The sequence below is a fragment of the Eublepharis macularius genome, chromosome 14 (genome assembly GCF_028583425.1).
Source record: "Eublepharis macularius isolate TG4126 chromosome 14, MPM_Emac_v1.0, whole genome shotgun sequence".
NCBI lineage: Eukaryota > Metazoa > Chordata > Lepidosauria > Squamata > Eublepharidae > Eublepharis > Eublepharis macularius.
In genome coordinates this window covers 31,703,744-31,726,865 of record NC_072803.1, presented here as the reverse complement: position 1 = coordinate 31,726,865, position 23,122 = coordinate 31,703,744, and the positions used below count along the sequence as shown (strand labels likewise).

The 23,122-nt window shown below is 41.2% G+C and overlaps 1 protein-coding gene across 10 annotated transcripts in view; it reads left to right on the top strand.

Moving 5' to 3' along the window:
• The window catches only part of SLC39A14 (solute carrier family 39 member 14), a 44,396-nt gene that overhangs the window by 16,517 nt on the left and 4,757 nt on the right, over positions 1-23,122 (top strand). For 7 of the 10 annotated variants that reach the window (XM_054998512.1, XM_054998517.1, XM_054998516.1 and 4 more), the window contains 8 exons: positions 2,743-2,908; positions 5,070-5,340; positions 8,321-8,507; positions 14,956-15,125; positions 16,603-16,725; positions 18,027-18,206; positions 19,928-20,135; positions 22,534-22,718. In XM_054998512.1, coding sequence (XP_054854487.1) covers positions 5,077-5,340; positions 8,321-8,507; positions 14,956-15,125; positions 16,603-16,725; positions 18,027-18,206; positions 19,928-20,135; positions 22,534-22,718 — 1,317 coding nt within the window. In that variant the 5' untranslated portion in view covers positions 2,743-2,908; positions 5,070-5,076. Of the gene's footprint in view, positions 1-942; positions 1,577-2,742; positions 2,909-5,069; positions 5,341-8,320; positions 8,508-12,142; positions 12,313-14,955; positions 15,126-16,602; positions 16,726-18,026; positions 18,207-19,927; positions 20,136-22,533; positions 22,719-23,122 lie in introns of those variants that run through there. The other 3 variants (XM_054998518.1, XM_054998521.1, XM_054998513.1) reach the window with 3 other exon arrangements.

The following is a 23,122-nucleotide window of genomic DNA, read 5'->3' as shown; positions in this document are numbered from 1 at the left end:
CATTGCAGCTTGGTTGACCATGTTTGTTCCACACATGCAAAGAGGAGGACAGGAACTACTTGTAAGTGTGCTACAGTGCAGTCCTTTGCAGAATTACTCCTATCTAAGCCCATTGAAATAAATGGATATAGACTGGAGTAACTTTACAGGAGTGCACTACCAGCCTGCCCTATCTCACTCATAAATGACGAGTAATTTAATTTAATTTATTATATTTATATTCCGCCCTCCCCGCTTTCGCAGGCTCAGGGCGGATAACAAATACAAACATGTTTAAAAACATTTAAAAACATTAAATAATACATTTAAAAACATTTTAAAACATTAAATATAACAATTCATGCTGCATAGTGGTTCATACATGCCTCTGTGTTTGCATAGGGGTGATGGTTTAACAGTGGGCAGGTACTAGGAGACAGATTTGGGAAGTTGGCCTTTGTAACCTTATTTTCATCAAATAGAGGCAGAATTAGCATTTTAATACAGTTTAATTATAGCGAAACATGGCTATATCGCTTGGTCATGTAACCCACAGACAAAGTTTTACATCCCTGATTGATTGGGATTCAGAATCCAATGGTGGTTTGTATGCCTTTCCTGTTAAAGCTCTAAATTAGTACATAAATACCTTTGACCTGAAAGCAGCTCTGATTGGGGGTATAAATGTTGGTGGTATGATTAAAATATAATGAGCAAGACTACTTACTTTGCTTGAACTCAAGCTTGTAAATAGAAGTTTTCCTAGTTTCCTGAGAACTGTAAGAACTGTTTGTACACTATCAGACTGAGGGTTTACATGGGTGTGCTCCAGTTTTATTAGCATGGGGATTTGTGAGTAAATCAATTAGTATTGTTTGGAAGTGGACTTGTATGGTTGTTGTAAAGTAGTTTTAGCTGCCCCACAACAGAATAGCTTTGTGTAGCTTGTGATCTTTCTGGTTTCCTTTGCTCTAACATTGGTCCTAGAGTGGTTGTCTTTGTGCCACATACCTCCGTGGTGCGTCCAATTGGTTTGAAGACTCTTTAAGTAACGCTCTGGATGTGAACCAGGGAACTCTCATATGAGCATGCCCATCTGGATACTCTCAGGGTGCTTTATTCCATTTTTCTCCTACATTCTCTCCATACTCCAGACACCAGTCTTTTTGTGCTACATTGCAAATTTTTGCTTTAACCTTCCAGGTTTTTTTAAAAAATTAAGTATTGAATTTGTATCCCCCTCCCCTTTTTTTTTAAACAGAGTCCTCAACGTGATTCATAATATTTGGGGGGAAATGCAACATTTTGCTTTTCAGGTTAGGCAAACTGAACCCCTTAAGAACCAAATATAAATAAAATGTCCTCACAAATGGCAAACAGGGGGGAGGAGGAAAGTAGAAAGGGTAACTGTAAGTTGAGCCAAGAGCAGGAGCCCTTCCTTCCTCTCCTGGCTCTTTCTGTCGCAGGGTGATTGGCAGGAGAGCCATACGTGTTTACTACAAGCTTCTCTGGACTGTGGCCCGTCACTCTGCGTCATCTGAACCATGCGCTCTGCACCTACACACTGTGCATCAGCAGTAGGGCAACTAGAAAAGAGGTGTGTATGTTTTATACTTGTGGAACTTGAGCCTGGAAAGTTTTTAAGCTTTATTATAAGAGAATTCAGAGTTGAATAGAGTTGAAGGTGAAAGAAAAAAGAACTGGGTTTCTGTGCCAGGAATTCCTTGCATGGCTTTTAGTCTAATTATATAGTTTTTGGCCTATTGTTCTTTCCACAGTCTCCTTTGGAAAGCAAGAGAGCTAGTTAGGCATGCATTGTTTCCTTACACCTCTGTAAGGTTATGACGAGCATCTGACATCAAAGTGAAAACTGCAAAAGCCATTACTGTTGTAATCTGTACTCTGCATTCTGTAACTTTGATCTGTTTCAGGTCCTGCTAATAGAAATAGTAGGCTTATCTCCTGGCTAATGTGCGTACATCTTAAACTCTTGCACCGTCTAAAAGATGCAGTGCAAGGCCACTTCCAAGGGTGGTGCAGATGTGATAACAGGGGCAAGGAGTCTGTGTCCTTGTGATCATTAGTAATTGTTCCACAAATTATGGGTGGTAGCCATCACACACAGGTTGGCACTAGATCTTAAATGCAGGCTACCAAAGGTTTTTTTTAAAAAGATAGCAATATGATTACTATAAAACAAAATAAAAACTTTCAAGGAAGCTCCCATGCTTCTATCATTCCATAGAATATATAAAACAGAATTGTTCAGGGGACACTGTTATAAATGTAATAGGGATGTTTTAAAATGGAACTGTTAATTATGATGCATTTATAAATAGAATAGAGCAGTAGATTATCTGTTATGTAGTATCTTGTTTTTATGACATTGTCTTCTAAAACTTGAAATCCTGGTGTGTGTTTGTGTGCATTGTTTATAGTATACCCTATACTTTTGTTGCATTTTAAAAATAATTTTGTAATCTGCCTTGAGTCTCAGTGAGAAAATCAGACAACAGATAAGATAAATGAGAACTGCTTACAGTCTTTTCAAAGATTCAGTGCATCGTCGTAGGCTTATGACTTGGGAATGTAATAAAAGTAGGAGGTTCCTGCAATCTGGTAGCTGGGAGGCAGTAATTGCAACTGGGCTGTTTGGGGAATCCACCGAGTCCTCTGTAACCTTTGTGTAAGCTTGTCCAGCAAAACATCTTCAGCTCCTTGCACCCTCTTTTAACTTCCTGCTTGTTGTTTTTTCTATTACAGCATTCTTGTAGGAGAAGTTGTTGTGTCTGCTACAAACCTCATCTTGCCTCTGCGCCCTTTAGACTTGTCCTAACTGTGAATGTGTAGAAGGAACCAAATCCACACGACTGTTCCTGTGCTGAATCATAAGGCATACTGAGGCTTACAGATACTGTTGCTCAGTTGGGTAAGAAGACTAGCTTTCTACCTTGTGTGCTGGACAGTCTTGGCATTTCTATATTGGTCGATCTTGGCATGTTTCTGCATTCTGTTGCAGCAGACTCACCAAAGCTATCCTTGTCCTAGTTCCCTCTTCAGGGTTGGTTGGTATTTCCTGTGTCCCGCTGGAGGAGTCATGTGGTTGTTTTCTCCCCCTGGAAAGTCTTAGAAGCAGCATTGTCAGCTGGTGGTCTGGAAGGTGTGCGTTCCTAGTCCTCCAGCATAGTTATTTAACTAGTTAGCCAACCTCTTTGGTTTCATTTGGGTAGAGTTAAAAAGTCAAGTATTTCAATAGGATTAACCTGTATTAGAAGATACTTTAGTCATCAGTCAGTTTGATAAGTGAGCTACGTGATACGTGAATTTCATCTGTTTTTGTAAAAGAACTCTTTAAAAATTTGTAATGAATTTATATGAGCAGTTCTGTCTGTTTGTGGATGCCTGAACACATAATGGGGGACCACTAAGAGAAGTTTTGCTATGCTGCTGTTAAGTTTGCTCTCAACTGCTGCAAAGCTAGGGGGGAAAGCAGCCTCACCTTTATTTTGTTAAAAAATGGCACCGCAAACTGAATGGGAAAAACGGATTCTTGCACTAGTACCGTGGAATTTTTGCCACTTGATAATATTTGACAACAGTCTTTAACAAGCAGTCAATTGACTAGCATGCCAACCCTATTTCCCCATTTGTGTATCTGCTGGGGGTCCCCCTGTCCACCTGCATTGCAGTAAGATTAAGAAGTATCATGAGTGAACGTTTTATAATGATGGGAGGCTGCAGCACATACTAAATAGCGTGTAATTTCCATCTTAAAAGAAGGTAAGAATAAGCCTGAAAAAAGATCAGCAGATCCTGATTTGGCATTGATTCTTTGCAAATCTCTTTATATTCTTGTGTTGAAGAGCTGAAAATAAGCCTCCTGCGGGCTCTCATGAACATATTAAAATGTTTCTGACTCCCACGATTAACAGCAAACTTCCATTTTGCTCTGTTCTCATTATAGTTATATATAGCATAATATATACTAATAGATAGTATACTATGGTGTGGGTATGCATGGTCTCACGCCTCTGTCAGATGTTTTTCACTTTGATTTATAGAGTGCCGCTAACTAAACAACTACTGTGAGCAATCCTGCTTCAGTGTTTTTTGGATAAAAAGCTCCCTTTCAAAAATAGTCTGGAACATAGAGCCTTCTTTCCATTTGCACATGGTGATCCTGCCTGACCTTTTGCAAGTCAACAGCAGCCATTCTGTTTCATTCACCTCTTTCCAGTCCAGATGCTTGTATGTCTCTGTAAAGCAACCAAGTATTAAGGAAGATTTGGATAGCCAAATATTTAAAAGGAGTTTACAGGAATCTACTAGTGTCATGATTGATGTTTTCTGCCGCCAGTATGAGGGAGGTCAGGAATCAACTGTGTCTTAACTTGACAGCAGTTCCTTATTTTAAGGAGGTGAGTGTAGTCCTGGCTTTAAGATGCATGCATCTTGGGAAAAACAATAAGAAATCATGGCACCTTAAAGACTTACAGTGTTAGCTTCTGTGGGTTAGAGCCCATTTTGTTAGAGGCATCAAGTGAAACCTCAGTGAGCAGAAAAATGTACACAGGAGAAGGGGAAAAATTATGGACAGTAGGGTAAAAGATCATGAAATTTCTGTGCAAAACTCCAACTTATACAAGATAGCAACTGTTCACAGCAGCTGTAATTGGTGATAACACAGATCACTTAAATTAAGCCATTTAACATGTGTGAAGGCTAAGGGGCAATCTCTGCAACACTTTTTTCTTCATTAGCCTGTAAGCTGCCCTAAGGCTCCCTCTGTGTTTGCTTCAACAGCCTAACATGGCTGTCCTATGGAAATTTGTACTTTGCAAAAGTAAGGCAAGGAATAGAAAAGGAGTAAAATTGTTGGCATTTTATTTGTGTTGTCCTGGTACACTATATATTGATGAAGACTGAAGTTGCAGTGGGGATCTGGCATCATTAGGGCTTAGGATACCTCTGATCTTTTATTGAGGCAGTCAGTGGTTGCCATTAAACCAAAGCATGGTTGGGATGTGGATCACTTACTGCAGCAACTGTGATGCAGCAATGCTGATCCAAGAACACATGTTTCTTTACAGTATTGTCATGATGTTTTGGAACATGGGACCCCAAGGACGTCTCTTCCAGCTTTGCCTGCTGAGTTTCGCCTCTTGTGCATGGGCTGGCACAGAAACCTTGTCACAGCCTCCCATCACTGCAGCCTCCTTCGTGCAAGACCTCTTCTTCCGATATGGAGAAAACGACAAGCTCACTCTGCAGCAGCTTAAGGCTCTATTGAACCGCCTTGATGTGGGAGTTGGGCGGGACAATGTTAGTCACATGGAACAGCATCACAAGAATCTTTCCTGGGTAATGTAGAATGTGGCTGCTTCTCCCTTGTTGCAACCATTTTCTTGACCCATCACATCCTCCTTTGAAATCCTTCACAACACTCCAGTTCTGACAGTGCAGGCTATTACAACAGATGGGCAATACTATTTACCAGGGTACCCCTTTAACATGTGTGGGCTCCATTATCTTTGGGAAGAGTGTAAAAAGTCTGCATATTTTGAAGTCATAAGGGAAATATTGTTATGGAGGCAGCTAGAAAGCATATGCAGGAACTTTGGGTTGGAGCCAGTGCAGAGGTCACTGTAGGGCCTGAGCCAGGGACACTTGGGCTGGAATCCTGCTGGACCATCAAGCTCATTGGTAATTGGTTGCAAGTTAGCTGGAAGGATAAAAGAAGATAAATGCTCCTGTGTTCTTTGAAGATTTAAGCAATAAATAATAATATAAATGTATGAATAGCATTTATTCCTTATCTTCAACGGCTGTTATAGTCAAATGCAAATAACATAAAGCATACATCATAAATGACAGCATTAAAATAACTGAATCTAAAAATCCTCATCATGTTAAAACATTTCACTGGTTTTGCTTGTATTTTCTTAGCTGCCAAACCAAACGATGTATGATATGAGCAAGTCAGCATCTGAGAAGAAAAGTCAGCTTCTCTGCTTTAGAGGAAGAATTTAAGCCCTTCAAAAGCGCTCCAAGAAATTTGATTCTATGCTCTCTGTAAAGAGGAAAGGACAGAATTTAATGAGGGTAAATCCTCTGGAACTGGAGCTCCACATAAACCAAAGTTCAAAACAGATGGTTTTTGGGAGTAGCAGCCATCAAGCAAAACTGTTGGCATGGTCTGAAACCACATATATGTAAAGGCTGTTCTGAGATTAATGCTGGACAGATAGGAGTCTCTGATGTGGTCCATTTTGAAACAATATAAACCTGAGTGAAAATTTGGAGCTAGAGATTGACTGTCTGTGACAGTATCACACTTGAACACCCAGTCACGAATACTGGTGCCAGCTGTAGGTAGGTAAATTTATTGTATATGGCCACTGGCCTTTACAAGACAAAACATATATAGCAAATTTACAACCATAAACATTTAAAAATTCTAAGATAACAGACAGCCTTAAAATTATTTGAATCATAAGCAAGACTCCAATTTACTGCTCAGAATAATGAGATGCTTTCTTGGATGCTGCACTGGTGCCAACCATAGGGAGGACCCTGGTATCATCCAAGATGGAATAGTGGTGAAGAATATTGTTGCAACAAGCTACCAGGTAGCATCTTTCTGAATCATCATAAGATATTGCCTGCAGTGTCATTCCTTTGGTTTTTTTCAAGAATCTAAGAATGATAATATAACTTGTTTAGCATGCAAGAATGTTGCTTAATATTCTTACGTAATTGTTCTCACACACACACACACACACCCCAAACAAATGGCAGGTATACTTGGTTAGACAGTGTGGGAGCCAGAATCCCAACTGGGTAGGACTCTAGTCCATAGCAACACCTGTCTTGTGTTTTACTTTGGAAATTTCTGTATGAGCTCATGTACATACAGTTATTTCTTGGACTCACCTCTACTGTATATCTTTCCCTTCTTCTGAAATAGCTTAGGGCAGTGGTCATGGTCCCTATCCTCTGTTTGATCCTTCAACAACCCTTTTGGGTTGAGAGACAGTGAGTGGTCCAAGGTCACCCATGAGCTTCATGGTTGAGCAGATGTTCGTATTTCTCTACTCCAAGTCTAACCCGATAGCCCTTCAGTGCTATGCAGCAGTGGAAGGAATATTTATGTAATTTACTGGCTGTGGCCGAAGGGGTCCCAGACCCTGGAAGCATACTTGAGTGTTCTGCAGTTCCAGCACCTGCGTCCCAGGTAGTATTCCTTTTCTTTATTGAAAAAAACCAAACATTTGCTACCAACAGCTGGTTCTCCTTACGTGGCCTGTAACCTTATTCAAATAGAAGAAATCCTATAGGAACAAACTTTTGGCAATATGAACAGGGTGGTCTTCACATTGGGTAGGCAGAATTTTAAACTATAGACACAGACTTGTTTTTTAAAAAGTGAAGATTATTAGATGGAAAATCAGAAATTAACATGGTATTAAAAAGCAGAAGGCAGAAAACTCAAATGCAAAAGATAACAATAAGATAAAAAACAAAACATTTGTGTATTGACTGGTGTCATATGTAAATCCAGCAGGATTCTGTGTTATAGGAATAGTCCATATGTGTTAAGTATTCCATCCAACACAAAGTTTAACCATGCTACTGGATTTCTTCAGTTATCTCAGCACATCCATTCAGAACACAGTCACAGTTCCTTCAAAATTTTAAACTTGCTTGATCTCCCCTCTGACTAACAAGAACCAAACTTAAATTGTCCAAGAGACTGAAACTTCACATTCTAGGTTGGCTAGACAAAGTGTCTCTTTAGCTAATAAAAGAGAAAGAAGAGACAGCCAATCACAATAAATTTAAGAAGGAAAGCAACTCTCACTCAAGTAGTTGTGGATGCCTGGGCCATCCTTTTTATAAAAACACATTTTTGATCATCGGTACCTATTAGTGCAGGAGGATCCTTCCAGCAGCCTAGGGAAGGATTGCTGGGAGTGTTAGACAAAGGAAATTCCATGGAATTGGCTTTTAGACAAAATGGGGTTGGATCACCTTGACATATTAAAAATGGAAGATGATGAAAGCTAGTTTCTTCTGCTGCGCTGTCCACCATGTCATTCATGTGACAGAACCTTATTTTCATGTACGCATTCAGTCTGTAAGGAGGGTGGGGGTGGATGGCATGGACTAAGAAATTCAAGAAGTGGTTTTGAGAAGTGGTCCTTGGTATCTGTTGTGGGATGGCAGTCAGAAGACATGAGAGAGTTATGGGTCTGTAAGGATAGCAGGGAGCCCCATGGTGTCCATGACAGTTAAGTGTCCAGCTCTGCAGTTCTCATCTTGTCTGTCTTTCAATGTACAGTGCTTCAGTTCCTCAGAGCTCTTTGCCACCCACAATCTGAGTGAAGAATCTCACCTTGGCCAGCGGGAGTTCCAGGAGTTCTGTCCAACTATTCTGCAACAGCTGGAGTCAAAGGCCTGCATGTCAGAGAACCTGGAGAATGAAGAAAATGAGCAGACAGAGGAAGGGAAACCCAGCTCTACAGAAGGTGTGTAGGTACAAGACAGCCAGGACTGGTTGAAATTAACAGCTTACTTTTGAAGTGTAAGCTAATTGAGAGAAAATCCTTCAAATGCAGCTTGTCATTGCTTCCATGGGCCATCAACCTGAAGTGTGAACTACTCTTCTTGATGGGATTTCCAGCTGCAGGACAGCACTTGCCCTTAAATCCTGTCCTCTTCAAGCATCAGTGGCAATACCAGACAGATAATTAGAATTGGAAATGGCGTGGTGGTAGAATGGGGCTTCTAGACCAAAAGCATCGGGTCTTTCTCTTGGACCACATTGTGTCCAGTTGTGCCCATTGTTAAAGATGAATGTGTTGCAGTGCTGTATGGTCAAAAGCAGTGAATAATGTATTCTTGTTTCCAACAAGAATGTCCTAGTGCAGGCTGAAGGAAATGCTGTGAATGTTCTAATCCAAGACTAAGTTTCTTTTGGACCCTGAAAAATCCATCCTGTCAAACTGACAAAAAGTAGCCACTGCGCTATAAGGGGAAGGACAATATTAAATACACAAATCAGCAGTGTCTATGCTTTGTGGGTCAAATAAGTTTTGTCCACATTCTGGATAACTTGACAGCTGAAAAACTTGGGGAACGTGGAAACATTTCAATTACCAGCTATGGATGTCTTACAAAGCGAATCTGCTGGGAGCTATAGAGAGTTGAAACCCCTGATCTCCCCAATAAAACTGTGTGCGCCATTTCAGAGAAACGTAAGGTAGCCATTGCCTCTCTGAATCCAGAATAATTAGATTTTTTTTGTTTTCCCACATGAATCTAAATAAGCAAGGCATTTGGTAATGCTGCAAAGATGCTTACCACAGTTATTCTACAAAGAATGCCCTCCCTGTTTAGGAAAAACAATTTCAGAATGCTTTAACTGGGATGCCATTTAATAACGTGCTGATGTCAGCCAGCTTGGAACCTGGTTGCTCTATGAAGATAGATAAATGTGAGCTATTAGAAGTGTGGGCATTATCCTTTCTGCAGAAGAAGTTGTAGTGCTTTTTTTTTTTGCAAATTGCTACACCAGTTGTCCTTTGTCAGCCAATAAACTATGGCAACCAGGGGTGAGACCAATAGCTGTTTAATAGCTGTATTAACAGGGCTGTAATACATGTTTGACTAGAAGGCCAGAGCTATTAAAAATAATATTTCTTGAATAGAAGAAAAAACCCAGTATAAGTATAGCCCCCCCCCCAAATTGGGTATTATCTGAGAAGCCAGCGAGTATGATGGATTTAATCTCTTACAAGTGATAGAGTTAGCAATCCAGCATGATTGATTGTTGTGAAATACAAAAGGAAAGGAAAAGAGCAAATTTGGGGTTGGAAACATAAGCACAGATACATCTGTTTCACCTTTGGCATTTACTTGGTGCTGGTGAAACCTCTGAGGTCCTATATATGCTCTGGGCTGTCCCATTTTCAGAAAGATACAAGTAAGTTGGAACTGATTCAGTAAAGAGCAATATAATTGATGTATATGGCATATAGAGAAGTTGAATAAATTAGTAATTTAGGTGCTGTCCATACCAGCTCCTGAGTAGTGCTTCATTTCCAGGTTTGGTTGTTGGAAATAGAGTTTCTTGTTAGAGTGGATTGCCTTTCATGGGATGTTCTTGCACAGTGTCTGAATACATTTTGTGGGATCATTGGATCTGTTGTCTCAGAAGGACCTCTGCTGGTGGATCTAATCGGGAGTGAGCACCCTAGCCTGCTACTGTTACCCAAATGCAGATCTACAGGCAAAGATAGCTCCTCCTTCCTGTTTGAAGCAACAGAATAGAGTCCTTCCCAGTCAGTAGTTCTGCTCCTGAGAATGGATTCCAGCCATAGGCTGCATCCTTTCACAAGGATAGATCGACTGAGGGTAAAACTCCAGCTTGCCATCTCAAGTGTTCAGCAGTTTAATATTCCATTGCAAGGAAGGATATCAGGCAGAGACATGGTAGAGAGTAGGAATTTTCAACTCCTTAAAAGCCCATTGTAGGAAAGGAGAACTGGACTGTTGACATAAAAATGGGCTCAACATGTAGCAAAAGAGCTGTAACTGGGATATCTGAAAATACTTCCTTGAAATTCAAAAACAAGTGGGCTGGGCAATGTAACAAGTTGACCAGTGAAGTGATGGAATATCTCTGAAGGTTTTTCAGAAGGTGATGGTGATGGGGAGATATCTCTTCAGAAGGGTTATTGAAGAGCATTAGATTACCCTTGAAGTCCCTTCATGCTTTAGTTTTTTTCCAAGGACTGGATGGCATCTTATGCAACAGCAAGTATATGTTTACATGTATAATGGAGAGCTGCAGTCAGTCCTAGATCCTTGCTGCATATGCTTTATTTAGATATGTTTCTCAAAACTTTTGAATGGGTTGTATGTGTTATGCAACCCTCCAAAGCACCTGCCACTACCCATATGCCCCACAGATGACCATGCAGAAATCCTAGCATTTATTATTAGAAGAGATACAAAACTGGTTCTCTGACCTCTCCCTAAAATCATGAACAGGGAAGCAACTAGGGTTGCTTACTGTCTGGAGAGAAAAATACCCTGTCCTTTTAATAGAGGCTTAATTTGATGTTATTTACCAGATGTTTCTCTGTACCATGAAAAGCTTCAGTTGCCAATTTCCATACATTGGTGGTGGTGGAGACTAGTGCCATCAAGTCATAGCTCACTTATGGTGACCCCTAGTAGGGTTTTCAAGGCAAGAGTCTGACAGAGGTGGTTTAAACTTCTGTTAAAAGGATAGTACACTTTTCTCCATGCCTGTTGGCATCTTTAGAAACAATAAATGAAAGAAGTAGCCTCTTTTGGAATACCTTCTTTCCTAAGTCACTTGAGATCATGGAGTAATGAGGATGTCAGGCAGTCCCCACAAATTTCATGTGAATTGGTAACTCGCATCTTGGCTAATGAGATACAAAGGCCTGCCTGCCTCAGAATCCTTTACTCCAGTGGAGTCTGGGTACCACTGACACACCTATAAAATATATCTAACATTCAAAGCAACCCCAAATAGGTGTGCTACATTGTGAACATTCCAGAAGTGAGGGGAGAGATTATTTTCTGGTGGTGTTTTTGAGCATTAACTTTAGCAACAGAGACTTTCCTATCATTCATAACAAGAACCTGCAGGCAGACGTTTTGTTTCTAGTTAATGGAAAAAACAGGGATTTGAACCTTATACCCAAAGCATCTCTTACACAAATCCTTCTTTGTCACAGTTCTCTGGCTGGCAAACTTCAAATGGCTACTTCCCAAGTGAGCCCCCCTTGTTAACATTCCAAAGCATCTGTTAATTTTTTTTGTCTTGAACACCAAAATCTAATATTTCAAGGTACCCGAAATCTTGATCCACACCCCCTATACCATCTGATCCACTCCATTATGATTTCTACCTTGTGTATACCAGAATAGTTCGGCTTATCCTAGAATAATTCGAAAGCAATGATAAATCAGACGGGTTTATGCTGACTTTAGCTGTCCTGTGATTGTCCCTCATAAACTCTCAGTAAGATCATATATCCAGTTTGCAGCTTCAACTGTATCAAGGGGGCCCTTCCCATTTTCACTTAAGTGGGTAAACTGGCCCTCCTTTCTTCTTGTTTCGCAGTATGGGGCTTTGGCTTTCTCAGTGTTTCGCTGATTAACCTGGCTGCCCTCCTTGGAGTCTTCGTCGTGCCCTGCACCAAGAAGGTCTTTTTCGCCCGAGTCCTAACTTATTTCATCGCACTATCCATCGGGACGTTGTTTTCTAATGCGCTGTTCCAGCTGATCCCAGAGGTGCAGTAAAACACACACACACACACACACACACACACACGCTCAGATATAAGTACAATCACTCCACTTTTTCCAGTGCTTTAGGTAGCTAGGTTCCTTGCTGAACAGCCAAGAGAAGAAATAACTTCCCCCTCCCCGTGGGCTCTTGGGGATGATCATTCCCTTCTGAGCATTAGGAAATGTCTTTAAGTCAACTGAGAAGAGGTGGGAAAGCAAGCTTTTGATGTGTCAGGCCCTTGTTCTTGCTTCTTTCTTCTGGTAATTTAGTTGCCTAAAAGAACAGTCTCTCTACAATGCACCTTGTGGGTTTTGCTACTTTTAAGAGTTTTGCCTCCCAACTTCCACTCTGTGGGATGGAAATCAGTTGATTGTGTGGTTCTTCTGATCAGAATTCTTTGTGCTTGTGATTATATTGCGAGGGGCTAGCTTTTTCATTATTTCTGCTAAAACAGTATTTCCTTGGAAGTGTTGCAAGGCCATCCTTTAAAGTTGCAGGCTTTTCTTTGGAAAATCCTTCCTTTCAGCCAAACCTTGCCAACTAAAATGTTGTATTGCTTGCAGCCATCTTGAGGAAGAGGTATGTATTAATCTGGTTTCAAGAGCAACTTGCTTCTGTGGGCAGAGGCTTGCCAGCATTCACGTTTCTGTTGTGGGAATAACTACTGGTGTATCCAGCCATCCATGCGCAGATTTCCTGCAGACCCTTCTGATCCCTGAAAAGATTATTCATGATGTTGCAGGATCAGTTGTGTGGCAGATGGGCGAGGCTGAGAATGGACAAGGGAATAAAATCAACTTCTTTTCCTCAGCAAAGCAATACTTGTGGAAGAGGAAGAACTAGTAATTCCATCTCTTTGTTCATTCTCATTCCACGCACCCCACACCCTACATGTCTGTTCCTCTGCATTGATTCCGTGCCCCTTGGGATGATCTTTCGGGTGGTTGGAAGGGGCTGCAGGAAAACTGTTCTGTGCCAAAGTAGTAGGATACTGCCAAATGACATTAAGTGGGGAGAAAATATATGGCTGGAGATCGCAGAGGTTTTTATGGAGGGGGGGAAGGAAGGAACACAAAGGCAAACAATGTATTTGAGAGACTCTCTGTACTAGAATTGCAGATTTTCTTCTGCTTTTTCTTTCAACATCTGTGCAATGTGTACAAAGGGAAGAAGTTTCCTGTTGCCATGATGGGCTTTGTCACATATAGTTTTGAATTAATTTTTGGTTTAATTGTAGGTTTTGGGGCTGTTTAAATACAACCATGAATTCTACTTTTTGGTTTCAAAGTGCTGTTCTGTATTTCCCCCACCACTGTCCTTTTAATTTGCAGGTGTGACATTTTGACTTTACACTCGCTATATATAGTTCTGGGGTTATAAATCCAATGAGTTCCTCAGATTTTCTAAAATCAAAGGCTGAAATCAGATCTTAACTTACCCTTGATGTGGAAGACCCAATTGGAACCCAGAGTTGCTTTTGTAGTATCTATCATGGCCAAAGCACCAGTTGGGTTTTTTCATTGAAAGAGGTCAGGGTATCAATTCAGTTAGTGGCTTTCCATTGGCCTTGCACCTTCCCTTTGGCACAGATAATTCCTACCTGTCCAAGGCATCATTTAGTGCAATCCCTTTTGTAGAATTCTTGGAAGAGTTTCAGTTCCAAAACAGTAACCCTGCTGTGGGGGGTTGGTTTTTGTTTGGAAACAAAATTATTTTTGTGACCTAGGATTGGAAATAATTGTATACATTTCACCTTCATTGTAAACCTGCCTGCTCTGTAAGAACTAAAGTGAGATTGTGCCACTTCATTAAACTTCACACAGCTTGGGTAGTAGATACTGCATTTCAGAGGCTATCTATGCAATAGAGCTGATCAATGGCACTCTTTCTGCCAGGTAGCAGAGCTTGGAGGTTGAATGTATGGGGATGCTGGGAGTCAAACTGTAGTGTTGCATATGGCACTGGAGCTCTGGCACTATTCCCTGTGACATGAGAGTCCACTGGAGACAGCAGAAAAGCCCTGTGAATGGTCTGATGATAACTCTCACTGGAGGGTGTCTGGAGGGTTGGTGGCATTCTGTTTTCAATTCTGCTGTTTTCTGAAAGCTCCAAGTCTATGACCCTCTTCCCCTGATTGGCAATTGAAGATGATTTATAATGGAACTTAGGAAGACCGTCCGTTGGACAGGGGTACATGGTATAGAGTGGTGAGAGAGGCCATCACTCAGTAGATAGCACACTTAATCTGAGAAGAAGCTGTTCTTCTTTTTTGACTGAGTTGGGCACAAACATTCCATGATGAAACATTACAGAGTATCTTACAAAATGTTTAAAAGGGACAAAGTCCATGTAATGCAAATTACAGCATTAGCTGTGAGAGCTACTTGATTGCTCTTTTCATTCTCTGATGCCTTTTGTCCAAGTTCCAGTGTTATAGCACACCAGTGCACTTCCAGCATGCCTGATTGGTTCCAATGGATATACAATCACTAATAAGTATCTATTCTCTCTCTCTGTCTCTCTCTCCCCTATCTCCCTCTGTCTCGTATAAATTCATTCCTTCACATACCTGTATTGATTCCTCCTCCTTGGAATTTCCTCCCACCACTGGTTTAACTGGGTTGGGGTTGGCACTTGCCCTGCAGTTTGGGGTTACGGTTTCCTCTGTGTGACCGTAATTTCCCTCTGCTCCCTGGTCGGAGCAAGTGTGGTACCTTTCATGAAGAAGACCTTTTACAAGCGGCTGCTCCTCTACTTCATAGCTCTGGCGATTGGAACTCTCTACTCCAACGCCCTCTTCCAGCTCATTCCTGAGGTATGATGCAAGGGCCTTAGGCCTTCCGTGTTCAGCTGTCTGTGTCTTGTGCTACCTATGTTTTGTGAAGAAAAGTCTAGTGGGGCTCTGATACAGTCACTTTCAGGGAGAGTCATGGGCAACCATTGATCATACCTTTGTTTATATCTGACATGGAAAATAGATAGGCCTAGATAGGACCATGATCAATTGTACAGTGCTGGGAGTGATAAGCTTACAGACGTGTTGCAATAAACTGTAGTTATTTTCCTAAAGGCATCTGTTAATTCCCATTATAGAGTATTTGGTACCCAGCTTCTCTATTTTTTCTGAGATCTGAATTCTGTACCTGAGAGCTGGTGCCTGTTAGGGTAAGGAAAATGTCTACGTGAGAGATCTGTACTAAGGATGTCAATTTTATTCAGTAAAGCAACAATTTTAAACTATCAATATTTACCATTTAAGCATTAAAAAGCCTGCAATATATTTGGCCCACATACGTATTTTTACATACGATCAACTCTGTTGCTGACTTCTGTTAACATGCTTTAGTTTGGGTCTTGCGTGCAGATGATAAGGCAAAGGCATGTTCTGCAGGCACAGATGATCCTGGAATGTACGGTAGCCCTTTGGCAGTTTTCCAAGAGTTGAAAAACTTTAAAACGTTTACAGAAATCTTTAAGGAAATCGTTATTTAAAACAGTTAGTGTTTTATGTCCCTAGTCGGTTCTAATCACGTGTCTTTAATGGCAGAGATCTGGTACATACAACACATATAGGGAGTGCAGCCTTGTAAGCCAAAACTTCAGTCGTTGGTGTTCGTGCTCTAGCTACTGGGTTCTGCTCAGGTAGTGTATATTAAGAGTGGGGGAAGAATTGTCCATTTAATGTTCACTCTGTATCTGAACATATTACAGGAAGGGTAGGTAATTAGAAGGAAAGCTAGTTATCCTTGCACACTGTTGTAGTTTTTAGTAGAGGGAAAGGGCAAGAACATCAAGAGAGATTTGTGGTTCAAGAGAACATGCAAAGTGAGAGGCTATCTGGTTGTTCTGCAGTGTGGATTTCGCCAGTGCCAGAGCCTGACCAGTTCTAGCTTGCTGATTGTGGTGTTTTCCATTTGTACTGAAACTATCTGATGCAAACAAATAGAGCCTGCTTTTTCATTGTATTAATATAAAGACTGAAGTGCACGACACCAACATGAAATAGTGAGTGGTAGAGGGGGTGGAATAACATTTGCAGATACACCAACAGGGGTGCCAAATGAGGGGGCTGGCCATATTTCTTGCTTTAAAGAGCAAGTGAAGAGTCAAAGAGCAGAACTTCTCTGGTGCTCTCCAGTGTGCAGATTCATATAGAGATAATTTTTTTGTCCCTTTCAGGCCTTCTCTTAGTAAAGATGAGGAAAGAGAGCTAAATTGGGGAGGAAGATAATGTAGAATGTATACATGAGATATTCTTTGTGCGTCACTGTCTCTTTCTGCTCCTCCTATAGGCCTTTGGATTCAATCCTCAGGAAGACTATTATGTCTCCAAATCTGCAGTGGTCTTTGGGGGTTTTTACCTGTTCTTTTTCACAGAAAAAGTACTGAAGATGCTTCTGAAACAGAAAGATCAGGTGAGGCAGGGTGGGTTCTGAGGGGAGTGGATGTTATCCCCTGAACAGTGATGTTGGAAATAATTTGCTTATAACTACTTACAATGCAAATTTCCAGTTCAACACAAGACATGGTTGTATGCTTGGTTAACCGCAAAAAAGAACTAAGGAAAGCTAAGTAGATTTTTGAGGAGCAAAGAGGTGTAAAGCAAATAGTATTCTCTTTCCCCCTCATAATATAGTAGAAGCAGGAGTCCTATCAGAAAATAAATCTAAAAAGGTGGCTTACAAAGTTCTTAAATACACTGAACTCTTTCCACTTTGATGGCTGTGTTTAGATATTGAAAACATACCACACCATGTGAGCAAGCCTGAAATTTTGAGACTTTTATACTTCCACCCTTCTCCCCTCACTCACAAAGCCAAGTTTGTTGATTTCATGGATTAGGAGCTGTTAATTCAAGACAGTTTGTTGTGGCACAAATTGAGGTTTGCTTCTTTTCCACAAACTGGGATTCTAAATGATTACACCCATGTTTGTGGGCAGGAAGCAAACTGCAATTGTTAAAGTGTAGATGTCACAAAAATTATTGTTAGTTTGAAGGCTTCACTCTCAGCAATGTGTGTGGGGTGGGGAGATGATGGGGTGGGGGAGGGAGGAGGAAGAGGAGGAAATGCGCCCATAACTGCAAGGATTTTAGAGTCCACAAACAAATTGTGGTTTGTTTATATTATTTGAATGGAAATTGATTTGTGAGTCTTGTACTATTGCTGGACGTCGCAAGGACTGTAGGATGCCTGCTCAGGAGTGCTCTCAGTTTTTATATCCAGAGCTTTGGGGCTTGCCATCCCTTTATACATCCTAAAACATGATGAATATTCCCTTACAGGGAAGAAAAGAGTCATTGAAGGAGACTATCAGTAGTTATAGCCAGTTTGGTGTAGCTTTAAAACTTAAGCAGTCTTAGCACAAAAGAGAATATCCCTTGTGGGTCAGAATGTAGGCATAGATTGTTATTTCTTACAATAGGGAAGCAATCAATTAAGTGTCCCAAGATTTTGTATTGGGATCTAGTCTTATGAATGAGCAGGAAACAGTAATGAACAAAGATGGCTAAACTTAAAAGATAACAACAAGATATTTATAGGAGATTCTCTGCTGAAGAATTAGAAAAGGATTTTGTGTGGTGTCAGTGTGAGCAGCAGATAAAACTAATTAGAGGCCACTGCAATGATCTACATTGATAGCTACAGTCTAATCGTGATTCCATAGCATGGGCTCAACAGTGGTTTTTTGTAAAATCTGTCTTCCTGATTTCCAGCAGCATCATGGTCACAGCCACTACAGCCCTGAGACCCTCCCTTCCAAGAAGGACCATGAGGAGGGCGTCACTGAGAAACTTCAGAATGGGGACTTGGATCACATGATCCCTCACAGGAATAGTGATCAGGAATGTAAGACTCCATCTGTAGATAAGATGGTTGGTTCCTTGTCTGTTCAGGTCAGTAGATATCTAAATGGTTATTGTATGTTGCTTCATTCTCAACTGGAGGGAAATGGGATTGCAGGAAATGGGATCAAGATGGATGTTGGTCCAAGAGAGTGCTTTGTGGTCCAACATGATGGGGTTTAGTGTTCAAGCCAGAGTGTGTTCCTTTAGGTAAGGATTTGGGGATCCTATCATAGTGTACATCATGCATTTGGCATGGTTCAGACATACTTCCTGATTATCCTCACTATGCTGCAGCTTCTCTTCCTCCTCTGCAAGTTCTCCCTCCCTCCCTCCTAATTATTTGCTTTAACCATAGTTAACATTAATCAGGTCTTTTAACTAGTTTTAAAATGAAACTTTTGAAGGAGGATGGCTGTGGAGGAATCTGGTTGGTGTTAACCATGGTTAGGTTTGAGATAAATGCTATGCAAGTGCTGGTGTAAACTGTGGAAGGAAGGGAAGCAAGTTACACAAGAGGAGAGGGCATGTTGGTTGCTTTCTCTTGCCTAATTAATAACTAGGAGATTCGGAATGTTACAGCTGCACTAGGCCTTTGTAACATTCTTGATCTGAGGGGGAGAAATGAGTGCAGCCTGTTCAGTGTACTCCAAAAGAATATTGCTGTATTGGCCAGATGGATAGGGGCTCAAATTAACAAGCAGTAGTCTGGCAATGATGCATGGATTGGACTGATGCCACAGTTGTCAAACATATGCGCATTGCTTCAACTTTTCAGATCCAATGAGTTTGCAAGTCTGTACATTTTACTATTCATTTAGTTAGGATGCTGGCATTTTTAATTTCTCACTTTCCCCTATGTAACTTGACCTAGATCTGTGTGTTGCAGCATCTCTTATTATAAGAATTAGATGTGTCATATTTTGGTAAGTCTGATGCCACTCTTGTGGCAGTACACTGACCAGACATTACATCTGATCTGCTTGTGTGAATTTCAGCTACTGCAGTCTGGGAACACAGATGGTATTTGGAGAGATCTATTCTGCAGCTTGCCCACTTGAGCCTTGCCCTTTTTGGCTCATTATATCTAGCCCAAGAAGGTTGGCCAGTTGGGACCAAAAATTACAAATGCCGCTTTAATAGAAGGAATGGTCCCAGCTGACTTGAGAGGGGCAACTGAGAGACCTCTTGGAAAGTACTGTTTGGACTCTGAATATTCTGGTAGCTGATTGCAAATACATTCTTTTGAGTCAAATTTCTTGAGTGGGTGTTGAGTGTCCATGAGGTTTAGCACAGAAACAGCCTTACTTGCTGTCACAATCTATACAGGGAGAGAAAGATCTGTCAGTGGTTGTGGATAATCCTTTGGTTTGGTACTCCAGCAGCATTCTTTAAATAAAAGAAATGTTCTTGCCAAGATTATCCTTGACAGAAGGCCAGTGCATGATTAGATGACTGCAAAGAACTTTGCATGAGACTACCTTTGACTTCTTGGTGACTTCCAGCTTTTTTTCTCAAGTGTTCTTTCATATGCAAATATAGATGCAGATTTAAACATCATGCAATTAATTGTCATGCAATTAATTGTCTAAAGTTTCTTTCATTGGATGACAGCCTGAATTACCATGTTTACCAATTTTTCAGATGCAGAGTTCATATACACAAGCAGGTTCATTCCAGCAGTGTATTAAAGGGACACAGGATGCTGGGAAGCTATGTTCTCAATGACTAAGCACTCCTGTCTATGTTGGCTTTTAATATGCCCTTTATAGGACCTCCAGGCTTCTCAGAGCACATGTTATTGGCTCAAAGGTGTGCGCTATTCTGACATTGGCACTCTGGCCTGGATGATCACCCTGAGCGACGGCCTTCACAACTTCATTGATGGCTTGGCGATTGGTGCCTCCTTCACTGTGTCAGTCTTCCAAGGGATCAGCACCTCGGTGGCTATTTTTTGTGAAGAATTTCCTCATGAGTTAGGTGTGTATTCCTCAAGCTGTGCATTAAGACTGAAGAAAACAAACTTGAGTGTAACATCTAGAAATGCTATTGATGTCTAGGGATGTGCACCCAGAAAAGATTCGGGTTTCCCACTTTGGGTATACTCAAAAGTGGGAAAACAATCCGGAGTAACTCAAATCTATTTAAACCTCTTGGGTATGCTCCGTAAAGAATCTTTATGGAACACACCAAAGCTTAATGCAGCACTTTTCTTGCCGTTTGCAAATGGCTAGAAAAGTGTTGCTTTCAAGTTTCCTAATGCTTTTTTTACCCAATGGGATGTGGGGGGAGGAACCCCCTTCTCCCCTCTCCCATCAGGTGAAAAAGACGGGGGGGGGGGGAGCTCAAAACAGCACTTTTCTTGCCGTTTGCAAACGGCAAGAAAAATGTTGCTTTCAAGCTTCCTGCCATCTTTTTTTACCCGATAGGAGGGGGTTGTAGAAAGTAAAAAAGTGCTGTGGCTGCTGCCACTCTACACAAAGCTTTCCAAAGCATTACAAAGCACTTCGGAAAGCTTTGTTTCAGTATTTCTGAATTGGCTCAGCAATGCTGGGGCTGATTCGGAACAACCGAATCTCCCCGAATCAGAAACCTGAAGTGTACACCCCTATTGATGTCTATAGGATATAGGCATATATGCAAGCCTTCCTAAGAATAGCATTTTTTCTTAGTAATATTTTAATGAATTTTGAAGGGGGATGTGGAAAGTGCATATCAAGACGCACATATATATAGTCTTTGGGTGGATTTCTACCCTTGTGATCCCATATAGCCAGGTCTCAGAAGGCACTTAAGAATAATACTGAACAGGTCACATTAAAAGCAGAACTGCTGCCAGCAAGAGTAGAAAAAACCATGAAGCATTCTGAGGCTAAGGAAGAAGATCAGTGAGGTCTTAATGTTGCTAGATCTATGAGAAAAGGGAGGGGTAGTATAAACTGATTGTTTCTACTAGAGAAGCTGACATGATATAGTGATTCTAATATACGTTTTTTCTAATCAGTTATTGTGACCTGTGCCTGATAATCGGAATGCACCTAATGTATTTCTGTTTAAGAAGGAATACAAACATCAATGGTATATAAGTCACAGGGAAAATAAAACATGATAAAATAAAAATGACAAACAGAACTCAAGCTAGCTTTCCAATATGTTCCAATTCCAAATAGTGTTAGCAGATTACTACTCAGGGCTGAATGGCTGTGTGAGTCAGATATTTTTAGGGATGCCAGTAAAAAAAGTGTAGGAACCAAGAAGTGCACACCAGGATGCCTTGTAATATTGGAGTTCTGTGGGAGTGCAGCTCCCAGATCATGTAGTGAAGTATCCTAGGGCAGCCCTGACTTATACTGTGGAATGTTTGGTTTGTAATCCCCCCACTGTGAGGCAACCCATGAGATAAGCAAATTTACATTTCTCTCAGCCTCAGGTAACTTCTGCTGTTGTTAAAAGCTGGCTCTGTGTACGTGAGATGATATCTCTTTAAGGGCAAACGAGCTTATAGTGATGGCAAAAAAAGGAAAGTTATCTGGAAGCCAGACAGTTGTCTCAGTTTGGAGACTTGTCAGAATAAATAGCAACAGTTCATTGGCCCAGCAGATACTGTGTCTCAGAGTGGTGGTGGTGATGATGTGGTGGTGGGGTGGACTAAATGACTATAGAGGTCCCTTCCAACCCTATGATTCTATTATTGCTGTTGTAGTTGTTATTAACAACAACAACAACAACAACAACAACAACAGTGTGCTTATATACCACCATTCTGGACAGGTTAGTGCCGTATTCAGAGCTGTGAATAAAGTAGTGTTACTATTATCCCTACAATACAACTGGGGAGTTGGGGCTGAGAGGAGTTTCTTACCCAAGGTCACCTGCAGAGTTCATAGAAGTAATGGGAGTCGACCCAGCAGAATGCTGATATGCAGCCCAGCCATTTAACTACTTATCTCTCTCCAGGAGCAGATTTTTCCACAGTGAGCGTCTTCTCTCTGCCCTTATTTTTGCCTTTTTGTCTTTGGCAATCCCACCCCCAAAACTCCAGTGCTAATGTATGGTATTCTGATTGTCACCAGGCTCAGCAAATCAGCACTCAGTGGGACCAGCTTCTACTGAGTGCAATTGGCTCTTGAAGTTTATACATCTTTTCAAGGGGGTGGGCCAGGAGATGCAGGTTCATCACTCAAATTATCTCAATAAGAGGGAAGACAGAATGGTGTTCTGTTTCCAGGGAGGCTGGCTAGATCCCAAGTTATTTGGGGCCACCTTTCAGAAATATATTAACAATATAAAAGCTGTAATTAGGCAGGAGCCTGCTTTAAAGTTTGATCCAACTGACATTGTTCTTGCTAACACCTTTTGTTTATCCTGACCCTTGCAGGGGACTTTGTCATTCTGCTGAATGCTGGAATGACAATTCAGCAAGCACTCTTCTTCAACTTCATCTCGGCTTGCTGCTGTTATATCGGGCTGGCCTTTGGGATCCTGGCTGGCAGCCACTTCTCTGCCAACTGGATCTTTGCTCTAGCTGGTGGGATGTTTCTCTATATTGCGCTGGCTGATATGGTAAGTGGTAAGCAGACCAGGTTATCCGCTAGCTATTTCTCATGGTCCTTTGCAGCTACATTCTTTCAGACTGTTTCAAGAAATGTCTTGAGGATAAAAGGAACTTGTTTGCTCTTTCATTCCTGAGCATTTCAAATGTGGGATTTATAAACAGCAGTGCATTTATTTGATAACCCATAATAAGTCATCCTTTGTTCTTGGCATATGCATGACACACTCTTGGGTGGAGCTTCACATGGATGAGCATCTCTGTGGGCTACTTGTATTTACTTCCACCTTGCTGCTGCCATTACTCATTGTAGGTGGGGTTTTTTTTGTCCTGTGCATCCTCCTATGGTAGGTTGTTACAGTTCTGCTTTTTTAAAAAAATTACATTGCAGGCACTTCCCTAGCAGGTAGCATGC